The sequence below is a fragment of the Stenella coeruleoalba genome (genome assembly GCF_951394435.1).
Source record: "Stenella coeruleoalba genome assembly, chromosome: 7".
Classification (NCBI taxonomy): Eukaryota; Metazoa; Chordata; class Mammalia; order Artiodactyla; family Delphinidae; genus Stenella; species Stenella coeruleoalba.
Window position 1 is genome coordinate 48,378,033 of NC_137153.1, and position 15,286 is coordinate 48,393,318.

Genomic DNA, 15,286 nt, shown 5'->3' on the forward strand with positions numbered 1-15,286 from the left:
TACATACTAATTACTGAGGTAAACTCAACTTTTCCACCACTGAGCTCTCAGAATGCTGGCCACTTGGCCTCACCTTTTCAGGCAGATTAAAAATGTCATTTTGGGGAATCCAAGCAGCCCAAGAGAAACAATCTAAAGATAATGACATTTAGGGATTCCCCCAAAAAACAGTCCATTAAGGTCACTCTACAGTAAGATCTAAAGTTAATAAGAACTGGGAATTCCCTGGTGGTCCAGTGGTTAGGACTCCACGCTTCCACTGCAGGGGGCACGGGTTTGATCCTTGGTCAGGGAACTAAGACCCCAAAGGCCATGCGGCGTGGCCAAAAAATAATAGCGAAGTTAATAAGAACCACACAAACGCACAGTTTCCCATCAGCTTTTTTGTTTCCCACTCTTATATGTAAGTCCTAAACCAAATATTAACAGATACACAAAGTTCAAAAGAAAACCTCTAACATAAAGGATACTTATAAAAATAAACTGGAAAAACACAACTTGAGAGTACAAAGGCTATTCAAGGAAAAAGAAAACAAGAGATACAAGAAAAAAACAAGGAAAAAATATATTCATACCACAGTATACTAAAAAAGTAATTTTCAGAATTAAGAAGATGACAGGAAAAAGAAAACTTTAACAGAAGAGTTTGATGATAAAGTTCCAGAAAGCAGAGCAAAAACACACAGAGATGAAATGTGGAAGAGTAAACATAAAAAATTAGAAAATCATACCAGGAGATCCAACACCTAATTAAGGGGGTTCTAGAAAGAGAAGTGAGGTTTTTTTTTTTTTTTTAATGAGGAAGAAAATTATCAATACCATCAATCAAATAATTCAGAAAATTTCCCATTGTTTCCAGATTGAAAGTGCCCACCAACTGCCCAGTTTCACGAATGAAAACAGACTCTCATAAAGGATCATGAAATTTCAGAATATCCATATTAAGGCTATATTGTACAACTCAGAGAATATAGCCAATGTTTTATAGTAACTATAAATGGAGTATAACCTTTAAAAATTGTGAATCACTATACTGTACACCTCTAACTATATAATACTGTAGAGCAAAGAAAAAGCTTTGGGGTTAAGAAACGGCAAGTTACATAAAAGGATAAAGAATTAGAACGGCATAGCATCACAGTTCTTAACAGTAATACAGTCATGGTTGGTTGAATCCACAGATGTAAAACCCGTGGATACGAAGGGTCCACTGTATTCATTATATTGCACCATTTTATGTAAGGGACTTGAACATCTACAGATTTGGTATCTGTAGGGACTCCTGAAACCAATCCCCTGCTGATACTGAGGGACGACTATACTAGAAACCCAAAGACAATGGGGCAATGCCATCAACCTTTTGAGGGAAAATTATTTCCTACTTAGAGTTCTATTTCTAGCCAAAATATCTTTCACGGTCTAAAAAAAATTCTCTTCTATGGACCTTCTCAGGAAGCTCCTGCAGGAAGCTCCATGGAAAAAAGGCAGTAATCCAAGACAGGGCATTCTAGAAAACAGGAATCCAGTAACAAGGGCAAAAGGGAGTCTTTACAATGAGGGTGGAAGGAGAGTGGAAGTCAACGGCTGTGTAGAGGGCCTAGTGATCAGCTCATCTAGATCAGAGCATGGCAGCAGGCTCTGGGAGAGACTTCTTCAAGCAAATGAAACAAATTAAACTATCTAATATACATAAACTATTGAGAGATTTGCTAGGGAGAGTTTGGGTATAAATTAGTGAGAAAAAAAAAAAAAAACCCTAAGCACATGAAAAGAAAACCAGGACAATTAATTAGAGGAAAAACAGTGTGCAGGAACAGAATAATAATCCTGTTAACAGGGCTCAGTCATTGACAGCTTTATACATTCCTGATAGTATAAACACTGAGTACTCATCTAAACAAAATTACAAGTGACTATGCTCGGAAAGTAAAGAGACAGTAAGTATATATTTGATGCATTGAAGATGAAGGTAGGGAGTGTTTGAAAGAAAGCTGAGGACTCTCATCTCCCAAAGTGTTAAGTCAAAGGATAGTATCAATAGATAATGCCTAAAATTGAAAAATCAAGAAGTAGCAATATAAGCATATACTTAAACGTGTATATATACATAAATATATATCCTTCTGGACTTGCTTTTGTGCACATATATTAAAATTTTAAAATGTACAACCACTTCAATTGTTTTAAAGTTCCTTTCACTAGATCTAGGAACTAAAAAGACACCCTGAAAATTACTGTCTTTCATTCTCCCCAGGAGCTTTCCAGTTTTTTAAGATTAGAGTGCAGGGAGGGTGAAGGGATATTTACTTGTTTCATATTTTATATATTTTAAGAAAAAATAGATTTAAAAGGAGAAAAATGGAAATCAAAATGTCCTAAAAAATCTCTAATGTTCTAGTCTCCTAATGAGATATAAATACTCTCTTTTCTGTCAGGCTTGCAATATGAAAATCACAAGCATCACAATCTTGTTTTGGCCACTCTTCATGCTATTGTTATCAGACGAAAGCCAGACGTCTAAAACCGTAAGTTTTTACAATCAAGCTAGTGAAAATATTTTCAAAGGTACACTTTGTGTAGATTTAGTAAAATATTGAAGGCAATAAAAGAAAGAAGAAAAAAGTCAAGCTATCAAAACAAACTCTTTAGTTAGCTGTGTATATTCAAAACATGTGATCTCTGAGCCAGATTCTAATTTGACAAAAGCGGTCTTCATTTTTTAAAAAACTGAGTTCTTTAAAAGCTGACAAAAGGAGAAATACGTAAAATTTCACTACAAAACCGGAGATTAGTTAAGACATAAAAAACACACTTTAAAATGTAGGAAACTTTTTAAAAAACCACATATTTATGAGGGAAATTGCTGTTGTTACATTATTATTATTATTGGGGGACATTTCAGCTACAAAAACAGTCAAATCAAGAACTATTTCTTTGGATTTATATCCACATAAGGAAAGCACTTCTTCCTGTTGCCTGACTCTTTAAATTCAACACATGGCTCAATTTCTGTTACAAGATATTTTCTTTTAAAACACCAAATTTTGAGCTGTTAACCCTATAGAGATATATATTGAATATTGTTTCTTAATTATTTAATAGTCCTAGATGTAGTGCTGGTAGCTCTGATTTTTAAAAATTACATTTTTACATTATTTTCTCATTATAAATGTCAATCTTGCACACTGAAATACTAAATAAGTTAACAGAATTATTATTTACCATTTATTTCCACATATATAAATGGTAATATACCAATATTTTCTTTCTGTAATGATTATTTAATAACAGTTGGAAGATACTTGTATGACAAACTACAATCTCCTTCCTCAATTATATATATCAGAATTCCTTAATCTTCAACATTCCATCCCAATAAAAAAAAAAAGTATTTGCTTTACCTTTTTCATATTTTAACATAAAAAGATTAGATAGTAGGGCTTCCCTGGTGGCGCAGTGGTTGGGAGTCCGCCTGCCGATGCGGGGGCCGCGGGTTCGTGCCCCGGTCCGGGAGGATCCCGCGTGCCGCGGAGCGGCTGTGCCCGTGGGCCATGGCCGCTGGGCCTGCGCGTTGGGAGCCTGTGCTCTGCGACGGGAGAGGCCGCGACAGTGAGAGGCCCACGTGCCGAAAAAAAAAAAAAAAAAAAAGATTAGATAGTAGATTTTCTTCTAAAAGTATTTCCTTCTAATGTCTAATTGCCTGCATATGAAAATTTGGGAAATTCTGCTAGCATTTTTCCTTATTAATGCATTTCTAATTTTCTTTTTAGGAAGTCAAATGTAATTTCACTGCAAAGAATTATGCTTTGATTCCAGCAAATATCAATAAAAATGTTACTATACTTGACCTCAGTTATAACCAAATTACTCTGAATGTTACAGATACAAGAGTTCTACAGACATATTTTTCACTCACCGAGCTCTATTTGATTGAGAACAATGTCATTATCCTACATAATAATAGTTTTGGTAACCTCTCCAATCTAGAAATTTTAAATATCTGTAGAAACTCCATCCACATAATTCAACAGGGTGCCTTTACAGGCTTAGATAAACTAAAACAGTTATATCTCTGCCAAAACAAAATAGTTCAACTGAATCATGATATATTTGTGCCTCTAAAAAGCCTGATACTATTGAATCTGCAAGGCAATTTGATAAGCTATCTTGATGTACCACAACTGTTTCATCTGGAATTCATAATTTTGTACGGAAATCCGTGGAACTGCTCTTGTAGTCTACTGAATTTGCAAAACTGGTTGAACACATCGAATGTGACACTAGGTAAGCAATCATAATTTAAATTAGTCAAAACCAAAATGTGATTGATTTTGGATTGTTCTACCCCAGAAAAGTCTCTTGTTTCATGTCTAAAAGAAAAGGAAACTTCCTGTTTAAGGGAAACAAGAAGAAACACTGAAAAGAAATTGCTGAGTACAAGCTCTCCCTCTGCCTCTCCAGAAAAAAAGAAAAAGAAGAAAAGAAACTTAAATGTTCTATATATATGAGATGAAACTGTCACTTTGTATACTAAGTTTGCAGTTTCGATATATAAGACTAATTTTTAAAAGCACTTCCTTTTCTTAGGATAGCTTGTCAGAGAGTAGGTGAAAACAGGTGATCCACTTTCTAAACTACATGCCATGTTCCAGATGTTCACCATAATCTAAATCATAACATTTTTACATTACTAACACAGACAAACTAAACAATAAACAGATACTGCACTTAAGCTACATTTATAACATAAACAGAAATGGGCATTTCGCTTGTTGTGTTGCTAGGCAAATACAACAGTTTCTTTTTTATAATACCTTTAATGATGACAGATAAATATGTCAAAAAATTCTAGATAAAAAATTATAAAATGTTAACCATAATAATTTATTAACCATAATAATATTATTTTCCATAATAAATCTTATTCTTTCTAATTTACTAGAAAATGAGAACATCACCATGTGCAGCTATCCGGATACACTGAAGTGCTACAATATCAAAACAGTACCTTACAAGGCTGAATGCTACTCAAAATTTCCTTCATCTATAACTGAAGATCTTTACATTCATTTTGAGTCCATTAGCAATTCAACATTTAATAGTTTTCTGAACAACTTAACAAGAAATTCAGGTAATGTACTGGTTTTGAATAATAATATTGCTGAGGATAGCATACCAAATAAATCGAGATAGTTTTCATTATTTTTTTGTATTTTAAATTTCTAGAAACTATGTAAAAGAACAATTTCTCCACCCAAGAAAAAACTGACAAAACACTGGGTTTCTAAAGTAGGCTCTGCTAGCTATCAGTCAAATGCCGTTATGCAAATTATTGATATTTAACTTCTCTGAGACTTGGTATTAACTAGTTAAGTCACAATTCTTAACAGGTATAAATCAATAATGTTCCTAGGTGAACGGATAAACAATACCTGCAAAGACAGGTAGATATTTTGAAAAAAGGTATTCTTTCACCACACTATGAAATATCTTTATTTTTGGCAGTTTTAGTAACTTTTGCTTAAAGAAGATTATGTACATTTATTTCTAATACCAATATTGGGGAGTTATTAGGACATGTAATTATGATTATTTTATTTTTGTCAATTTAACAAAACTACCCCCACCCTCTCTTTCTCGGTATTCCATTTAAGAACGTGAATCTCAAGGAAAAAGCTGGACTTTTCTTGTCAGTGTGGTAGTCACTGTACTGATGACTTCACTCCTCATTTCAATTGCTATCAAATGTCCAGTATGGTATAATTTTCTGCTTAGTTACAAGCATCATCGCCTGGAAGAGCATGAAGCAGAAACCTATGAAGATAGTTTTACCAGAAACCCAAGTCCTCCTCCACAGATACCAGACACAAGCTCCGAAGAAACTATAGTAATATTTGAACAACTACGTCAATTTGTGGTAGATGATGATGGGTTTATTGAAGACAAATACATAGATACTCATGAATTACGTGAAGAAAATTAATTTCTTTCAATGTTTGATTCTTTAAAAAATGTTAACAGCTCACTCACAGTTTAGACGTGGAGATTTTGATACATGACATACTGAACTATAGCTAGTAGACCATCATATTAATTGCAACACACATATATATCATAAAATTATGCTCTTCTCATTGGCATTGTGCAAGTAGGTCCAAATACAGTAACTGCCACTCCTTGTTAGCTAACAGTTAAAATACTAGCATTACTATTCTCAGCAGTATTCAGGGGACCATACATAACAGTAGAAAAGGCCTAAAGTAAATTATTCATTAATTAAAATGAACAGATTTTCATATTAGTCAGATATGTGATGTAATACATATTAAAGTTTTACTGATTGGAATCAGTAAAGAAATAAAGATTATGGAATTTTATCACAAGTCAAAGTGAAGAACAGACATAGTTTAAACTGACAACACGCTAAGGTTGATTTTATGCCCATAGAATGAATTCATGGAACTGGAAAATGCTTTTTAAATTTTTTTAATTTTTTTAAATTTCTGAAAATTTAGTAGCGACTTAAAGCACAGGTTCAATGTCCAGGCACAATCTCTTGATTTTCGTTACAAAGAAAGACTGTCATCAAAATGTATGACTGTCACAATTGAATAATATGGTGGCTTCCAAAGTGGGAATCATCTATGAATCTTGTTTTTTAAAATACCTATTTCTGCCTCTCTTTAGATTTTTATTCAAATGATTCTGTGCTGTGGCTGAGGAATCTTCAGTTGGTCCGTGGTCAGTTCTTTGCCATGCTGTAGATAGAGCAATGTTTCCCAAATTGTCTTCTAGAACATTAATTTCCAGAGAGACATTCAGAAGTATTTACAGGGTGGGGGATTAAAAGGTACATGGACAAACTACTACAGAATTACTAGGAAATACTGGGTTTAAACAAAGTCAAACAAGTTTCTTTACTATAGGACCTACCCAAGGCTTTACTAAACTGCTCTCTGCTCTTCAAGAGCGAAATATTAAGAATTTGCCAAACTTCCTTGACAACAAAACCTTTTCTTTGATGTATGGCTGCTAATACCTCATAGGACAACAATGGTCCAAAGAATACTGGCCTTGAGACTATTATAGGAAGAGTCTAAAGTGAATTATTTGCCAATTCCTTATAATCCATTGGCTACAATCATAATTTTAACAACTTAATGCAAATAGTGGCATTAAAAACTGTAACAAAATCTATCATTTTTACCTTCCATATGTGAGGAAATTTAGTATACAGTATTCATATCTTTTAGAGAAAGGAATATCTCTAAAACACTGAAATATATTTATGGATTAAATAATATGGGGTTTTAAATTTTCTTCATCATTATACAGGGAAGGCAACAGTGTCTAGTGGTCTGGATGGAGCAGGGTTGGATAAAAGCTGATGGAGATGGGTGTATAGGAGTATAATACACTATTTAATTTTTGGGTATGTTGAAATTTCTCTGTAACATAAAGTTTTTAACACATGTACATACCTGATAATTTCTTAGAAAAAAGAGACTAAAAATAATGTAGATGTACATTATATCCTAAAAATAGTCATTTTTAAGGTTATATCAATAGTAAATTCAGTTCAAATGTCTACTGAGGAAAATATAAACTGTTTTGGATGATATACCCTGTGAAATAAAAGAACTGACTCATTTGTAATGCGTATTTGTATTTATAGGAACATGTTTTCAATAAAATATACAAATGTTTTAAGTGTAATATTTCCTAACAGATAATGTAAATTATACGTTATGGTTTTAAATCTCAATTATAAGAGTAGATAACTTTAAAAATAAAAGTCATCTTTTTCTAAATAATCTATCATTTTACCAAAATATCATTTCTTAATTTGAGGCAAATATTCATATTTGAGAAATGTAGTAAAATGAAATATAATTATGAATGAGCAAAAACTACCTTTCATCTCTTACATTCAAAAGCCTCTTATAATTAAATATTGGGTATTCAATAGATATCTGACTAAACAAAGAAAAATAAATGGGTTTAAAATTATAATTTCATATATTTTTAACGGATAAATGATTTTAGCTAACACCAAACTAGAAAACTGTAGACATTAGAATTGGAAGAGAATCATTAGTTCAAGCAGGCACATGAAACTGAATTAAAGCCACAGGTGTCATAGTAACATATTGAAGCTATATACTATAACCAATTTATTAAAAATAGGTGTTCCATAATAAACTAGATGGTCTCATACCACAGTAAATGGTGGTACTAAAAGAGAAGAGAATAAAAACAAGATTTTTATACCTGCTTTCTCAAGGTATGACATTTCCTGCTCCCTTTGAATGTACAGAGTCAAGGTAAAGTCTCGTGTTATTAAGATGTTGGCTATCTGATTAACACATGAAATAAATCTATCCTGTGATATATAAAAATAAACTTTATAAAAATAATTTGTTATTAATTTAAATTTCCTGTTAAAGGGTCAGTAGAACCTATTTCACTCAGCCTTAGTTACAAACTACAGATATTAAGTTTTGAAACTGCTGACATTTTCAGGACAAAGTACCTTATTTTAAGAACATTTTCCTTAATCAAATGAACCAAGTAGACATAAAAACCTATGAAATTCTTAAATTTATAATCTGGGAGTTATCTTTTTAGATAAAATATCTATAAAACATGTACATATAATATTTATAAATCTGACCTGGGTATCATATAACTTTTCAGATAAATGATGAAATAAATGAGGACCTAAATGTTCTAAACTATATAAGGTCCTCAACAGGGTATAGCTTATTATTTCTTATTCTTTAGGTACCTAGGAAAGTATTTTATATGTAGTAAATGATAAATATTTGCTAAATGGTCTAAAACCAGAACAAAAACAAAAGGAAGTTTTCAAGTAAGTGCTTGGTCACCATGAATATGGAATTTTCTTTGTAAAAGGGAAGAGACTTCCAGTATATTTGTAATTTTTAAGATAGCACTTTAGGGACTTCCCTGGTGGTCCAGTGGTTAAGACTCCGCGCTACCAATGTAGGGGGCCTGAGTTCAATCCCTGGTCAGGGAACTAGATCCCAGATGCCGCAACTAATACCCAGTGTAGCCAAAAAAAAAAAAAGATAGCACTTTACAGTAGCATCAAATGATAGACGGGGAAAATGAGATTCCTTTGTTTTTCATCAATAGAAAATTACATTTATCTTTCAAATAGTTCATCCTTATATTTAAAATCCTATTCTTCATCAAATATTTACTGTACATGCAGAGGTAATATGACAGTATGTTTGATGTTACATAATTTTGGTTAATTATTATCCTTGCTCTCAAGGAAATTGATATTGATAAGTTTATGGAACAAAATGTGTGCAGTATTAGTATGTACAAAATAGCTCATCTTCTGTTTGCACTGCTTTAGACAGTAATTAAGATCAAAAAGTCGATAAAGAATAATTATGTTAACTAATGCTGTTGTCTGAATATTTGTGTCCCTCCAAAATTCATATGTTGAAATCCTAACCACCAAAGGTAATGGTATTAGCAGGTTGGGGCCTTTGGGAGGTGATTAGGTCATAAGGGTGGAGTCCTCCTGAATGGGATTAGGGCCCTTATAAAAGAGATCCCACAGGGCTTCCCTGGTGGCGCAGTGGTTGAGAGTCCACCTGCCGATGCAGGGGACATGGGTTCGTGCCCCGGTCTGGGAAGATCCCACATGCCGCGGAGCGACTGGGCCCGTGAACCATGGCAACTGAGCCTGCGCGTCTGGAGCCTGTGCTCCACAACGGGAGAGGCCACAACCGTGAGAGGCCCGCGTACTGGAAAAAAAAAAAAAAAAAAGAGATCCCACAAACCTCCATAGCCCCTTCCACCATGTGATGATACCTTGATAAGGTGCTAGGTATGAACCAGTAAGAGGGCCTTCACCAGAATAGGACTATACTGGTGCCTTGATCTTGGACTTCCCAGCCTCCAGAACTGTGAGCAATAAATTCCTGTTGTTTATAAGTAACCAAGTCTATGGTATTTTGTTATAGCGGCCCAAATGGGCTAAGATAACTACACTACATCCATTTATTATCTTTGTAGTCATTACTGTCACTGCCACATTTACCTTATAACGAAACTCAAAGTTACTTGGTATTTGGTCTTTAACCAGGTTATATATAAAGATGCACAAATAATCTACATCTATGATTAGATTACTAATATAACAACTAATTATCAATTAATAATTGAATAATGAAATAACATAAATAGCCCACTGAATAATAATGTGCATTTCATTAGACTGGGGCTTAAATCTCATAATTTGAATTAGTTAAAAAGCTCAGGTTAGGGACTTCCCTGGTGGTCCGGTGGTAAAGAATCCATCTTATAATGCAGGGCGGGAGGGTTAGATCCCTGGTCGGGGAACTAATATCCCACATGCAGCGGGACAACTAAGCCTGCGTGCCACAACTACTGAGCTCACGTGCCTCAACTAAAGCCCACGTGCCGTAAACTAGAGAGCCCACGTGCTCTGGAACCTGCATGCCACAACTAGAGAGAAGCCTGTGCACCACAATGAAGAGCCTGCATGCCGCAATGAAAGATCCTGCATGCCTCAACAAAGATCCCGTGTGCCGCAACTAAGACCCGACGCATTAAGCTGGGACGAAGTGAGAGAGCGGCATGGACTTATATACACTAACAAACGTAAAATAGATAGCTAGTGGGAAGCAGCCACATAGCACAGGGAGATCAGCTCGGTGCTTTGTGACCACCTAGAGGGGTGGGATAGGGAGTGTGGGAGGGAGACGCAAGAGGGAGGAGATATCAGGATATATGTATATGTATAGCTGATTCACTTTGTTATAAAGCAGAAACTAACACACCATCGTAAAGCAATTATACTCCAATAAAGATGTTAAAAAAAAAAGACCCGACGCAGCCAAAAATAAATAAATAATAAACAAATCTTTTAAAAAAAAGAGTTCAAGTTAAAATTGCAAATGGTAGAGATGAAGATGTTCTTATCCATCTTAGATTTTAAACTCCAAGACGTAGAAATTTTATTTCTCTGAATGAAGATAAGATACATAAACAATACAATTTGTATTGCAAATATTCAACTTTTTAAAATAAAAAATACATCAGGGAAAACCAATTAACAAAATTGTAAAGAAATAAATGGCTCAGAAGGTAAACTACCTTATACAAGTCACTTATAAATCTGTTTGATTTCTAAACAGAGTGTACTCACGCTTGTCTCTCAGTAAATATAATATCCATACTTTGTGTTTCTCGATCATTTTGAGCTTTAAGCTGAATAAAGAGTTAACACAAAAGTTATTGATAAAAATTACCATTAGGCCAAACTATCTCTTTAAAGGTTGTTCTGATTATGAACCAATTAGAGATTATTATAATAATCATAATGCCACAGGCAAAGTTTTAAAAAATACAGTATGCTTCATTTAACAAACCACTACAAACACCAAATACAAATAAATGGTCTTTTTCACAGGCACTGTAATCTCACACCAAAAATATTCACTGTTTACTGATCTGTCAAGTAATCTAATGTAAACTTCATTAATGTAAACAGAATTTCAAGATTTTTTTAAGTATTCAATAGTTGATTAGTAATATGTTAAATTTACACCCAATGCAAGTTGCATTCTTAAATCATTTAGGATTTTACCTGAGTACTCCTAGTTGACTCTACCTGTGCATATTCAGCCTAGAATTTGGACCCATCCCAAAAAACTAAGAAAACACAAAGATTTTACTTTTTCACATTTGGCATTAAAAATACAATTTTTAAATTGGGAATTCTCCTGTGTTTTAAAGCTAAGAATAATTTCACTACATTATCATTGCTTTTATTAATAGAATCCCAATTTAGAAAAGTCATTTTATAAATCCTATGCTTTTATAAAATAGTCTTTGATTGTATAAATAAATTATAAACTATGCTATAAGTTGTATGTTATTTTTTTCCAAATATTTATAATCAATTAAGCTAGCAATTATCATTTTACTGTTTTCTACCAAATAATCCAAGACCACTGAACATAAATTCTCATTTACTAATCAAAAGTAGTATTATGTCTGGCATCATATGGTAACTATTCATTTTCTCCCTTTCTAATAAAACTCTTCATTGAGTACTCAGCTCCATTTGCACAAATGTTAAACCAGAAGTATTGCAAACTAATTTATATACAATTAGTATATATATATACTAATTTATATAGAAACTAATTTATATACATAATATATATGTAGACGGGACTCCCTAACTAATGCTTAGTGAGAGACCAGTTTAAACACAGCCTTGCAGAAAGACACTGAAGCATCCACTTGGGAGAGCCAACCAACAGGAAGAAATTTTAAAAGAGCAACTAAAGGAACTCAACTATAACAGTAGTATTTAGGATCAGAGTAATACCTATCTCCAAGGTACATAAGGTTTTATCAAATTATTTCTACATATAAATGCTTTGTTTTAGAGGCAATGTAGATCTATTGCTTATACTTATAAATTTTCTTACCATGTTGTAATCATTCATTACTTCTTCCATTTCAGTATTGGTATTAAGTTTATCTACCAACTAAAAAGAAAAGTACAAAAAAACCATATTATATTAGTCTTCATAAATTTTCTCTGTAATCCATAATATAGGTATTCAATCTTACAACTAATGAGTAGTCATTTAAGTATTAATACTTCCAAGTACTTTACATTCTAAGACAAAAACAAATATTGAGCTATCTAAGTAAGCATATACTATGAATTACGGCAATCAATAAACTACGTCTTTAGGGTGGAAAAGTAGGCAGTAATGAACTACTCTTCCTGCCGATCGTACCTCAAAGAGCTTTGTCTGCTCTGAAAAGATGTCTGAGCTTATAAAGAAGGATGTTGAGAAGACAAAATCTGGGGGAAGATCTCACACTCTCTCTTTTTTTTTTTTTTCAGGGGGGAGGAGTGTTAACGGATTTACAAATTTACACCAGTGTAAATGTAAAATGATTTTCTTGGTCTTCTAAAAATTAAAAAAAAAATTTAAAAAAAAACAGGGCAAGGCACAAACAGAACACTAGTTAGCGTACTTCAAAGAGTTAGGCAATGACAGGAATAGCAAACATATTTATCTATTTACCTTGTACCAAACCCTGTTCTGAACTTATTAGATGTATTATTTCACTTAATTTTCACAATTACCCTATGAAGTAGATATTTTGTCCACATTTTGCAGATACAGAAATTTAGCAAGTTGTAGAGCCAGAATCTGAACAGGAGGCTACTAAAAGCAAACTATTTGGATGTAATTGATTTTAAAAGACTAAGCTTTCCTAATATAATATAAATTACTATATATCACGTTTTCACTTGTGGTATGAATAATAAGTGCTAATGAGCTCTAATATTTATTGAGACCTTACTATATGTTAGATATCTGGCTAACTAACTGCTTTCTCTGTATCAGAGAAAAACCTACAAACAGCATATTTTACATGTTATTAATATTTTTATATTAAGTAACTTACCTAATGCATTCTAGTACAACTAAAAATCCCTTTCATCTAATGTCTTTTTATATTTTATAAAAAACTATTTTTCGGGCTTCCCTGGTGGTGCAGTGGTTGAGAGTCTGCCTGCCGATGCAGGGGACGCGGGTTAGTGCCCCGTTCCGGCAAGATCCCACATGCCGCGGAGCGGCTGGGCCCATGAGCCACGGCCGCTGAGCCAGCGCATCAGGAGCCTGTGCTCTGCAACGGGAGAGGCCACAACAGTGAGAGGCCCGTGTACCGCAAAAACAAAAACAAACAAACAAAAAAACTATTTTTCTCATATTTAGAACAGAACATCATTTACAGAATATTATGGATTATAAAGTCCAACAAATGTGAAAATTACAATATACTATAATCAGAGAAATTTTGTTTATGAGTACAATGTAACAATATCAAGTAGGTATATCATAATTCACCTAACCGTTATGGTGGCATGTTTCTTATTTTGCGTAACACTATTTTTTTTTTTTTTTTTTTTTGTGGTACGTGGGCCTCTCACTGTTGTGGCCTCTCCCATTGCGGAGCACAGGCTCCGGACGCGCAGGCTCAGCAGCCACGGCTCACGGGCCTAGCCGCTCCGCGGCATGTGGGATCTTCCCGGAACGGGTCACGAACCCGTGTCCCCTGCATCGGCAGGCGGACTCTCAACCACTGCACCACCAGGGAAGCCCTGTAACGCTATTTTTTAGTTGGAGAAGTGAGATAAAAGTTTTCAATAAGTCCAGAGACCACTGCTGCCTAAAGTACCTACAGAGTAGGAAGGAAGAAAATTTTGCCACTAGAAATTTTCATGGGGCCAAGATTACCCCAAAGATTGAGGCAGTAATCAACACTGCCAACGGGATCATTTCTTTTGTAAATCCACATTAGGAATCATCTTCTGGAAGTCCACATTAGGAAGCAAAACTATGTTTATGTTAGATACTCTATTTTGACAGAAGGCAAACACTGTATTTTGAATGAAACATACTGATGAAGGTAATTTGTGGACTAAGTAATTAAATTTTTAAAATTTCATGATGACAACACTCCATAGAAAGACAAAAACATTTTTAAAGTAATGACATTGCTAGTACCCAATAAATTTTATCTACTTTAAAAATTATTATTTTAACATTGTTAGGGAAAAAATGTGTGCATGTTTCTGTATTTTTAAGTATTGATAAATTCTTTTTTTTTTTTTTTTTAAAGGCTTGAAGAATACTTATCAATCTGTTAAGCCAAATTATTTCTGGGGAGGGAAAGGAGGGAGAAAGCAAAGCGAAACTTTAATATCTACACTTTCTATGGTTTCAATCTTTCTCACTACGCATGTATTCATGTATTATTTGGTATTTAAAATAACATTTTTTAAACTGGTAAAAAACAATGAAAATATTCAAAAGAGATTCAGAAAAGAACAAATACCATGTTGTAGTCTGCTAGTTGTCCTTGAAACTCTTTGATTTCAACAGCTAAAGTCTCAGCTCTGGAAACATAAAATAAAAACATTCATAAATACAGAAATAGGCAGATGAACATTATGAATATTATGTATAACTACAAATTCAGTATTAAACTCCTGATACATACTACATTAAATGTTACTCATAATAAAAACATATCTTGCATACTTTAACTGCAAAATTACTCACCTCTTTTCATATGACAAATATACTGAATTCTCTTGATTGTACATTTCTATTTCTTTCTGAAGTTTATTGATTTCTGTTGTAAGTTCACTTATTTTACTTCTAAGTGAAAAGAAATTAAA

The 15,286-nt window shown here is 33.6% G+C and overlaps 2 protein-coding genes across 2 annotated transcripts in view; one reads left to right on the top strand and one right to left on the bottom strand.

The window, feature by feature from the left end:
- The window catches only part of IFT74 (intraflagellar transport 74), a 79,022-nt gene that overhangs the window by 51,258 nt on the left and 12,478 nt on the right, over positions 1-15,286 (bottom strand). Inside the window, exons 5-8 of the mRNA XM_079927806.1 lie at positions 15,168-15,266; positions 14,941-15,001; positions 12,507-12,566; positions 11,213-11,274 (exon numbers count right to left, since the gene is read on the bottom strand). Coding sequence (XP_079783932.1) covers positions 11,213-11,274; positions 12,507-12,566; positions 14,941-15,001; positions 15,168-15,266 — 282 coding nt within the window. The remainder of the gene's footprint in view (positions 1-11,212; positions 11,275-12,506; positions 12,567-14,940; positions 15,002-15,167; positions 15,267-15,286) is intronic.
- On the top strand, positions 2,126-7,609 carry LRRC19 (leucine rich repeat containing 19). Its single transcript, XM_079927807.1, has 4 exons — positions 2,126-2,525; positions 3,771-4,284; positions 4,943-5,131; positions 5,655-7,609. The coding sequence occupies exons 1-4, from the start codon at positions 2,406-2,408 to the stop codon at positions 5,981-5,983; spliced, it is 1,152 nt and encodes a 383-aa protein (XP_079783933.1). The 5' UTR covers positions 2,126-2,405; the 3' UTR covers positions 5,984-7,609.

Bases quoted from the DNA above. Each gene is read 5' to 3' on its own strand.
- LRRC19 (XM_079927807.1), top strand. From the start codon at position 2,406: ATGAGATATAAATACTCTCTTTTCTGTCAGGCTTGCAATATGAAAATC. The intron at 2,526-3,770 runs GTAAGTTTTTAC...TTTTCTTTTTAG, and splicing joins AAAGCCAGACGTCTAAAACC to GAAGTCAAATGTAATTTCAC. The intron at 4,285-4,942 runs GTAAGCAATCAT...CTAATTTACTAG, and splicing joins CACATCGAATGTGACACTAG to AAAATGAGAACATCACCATG.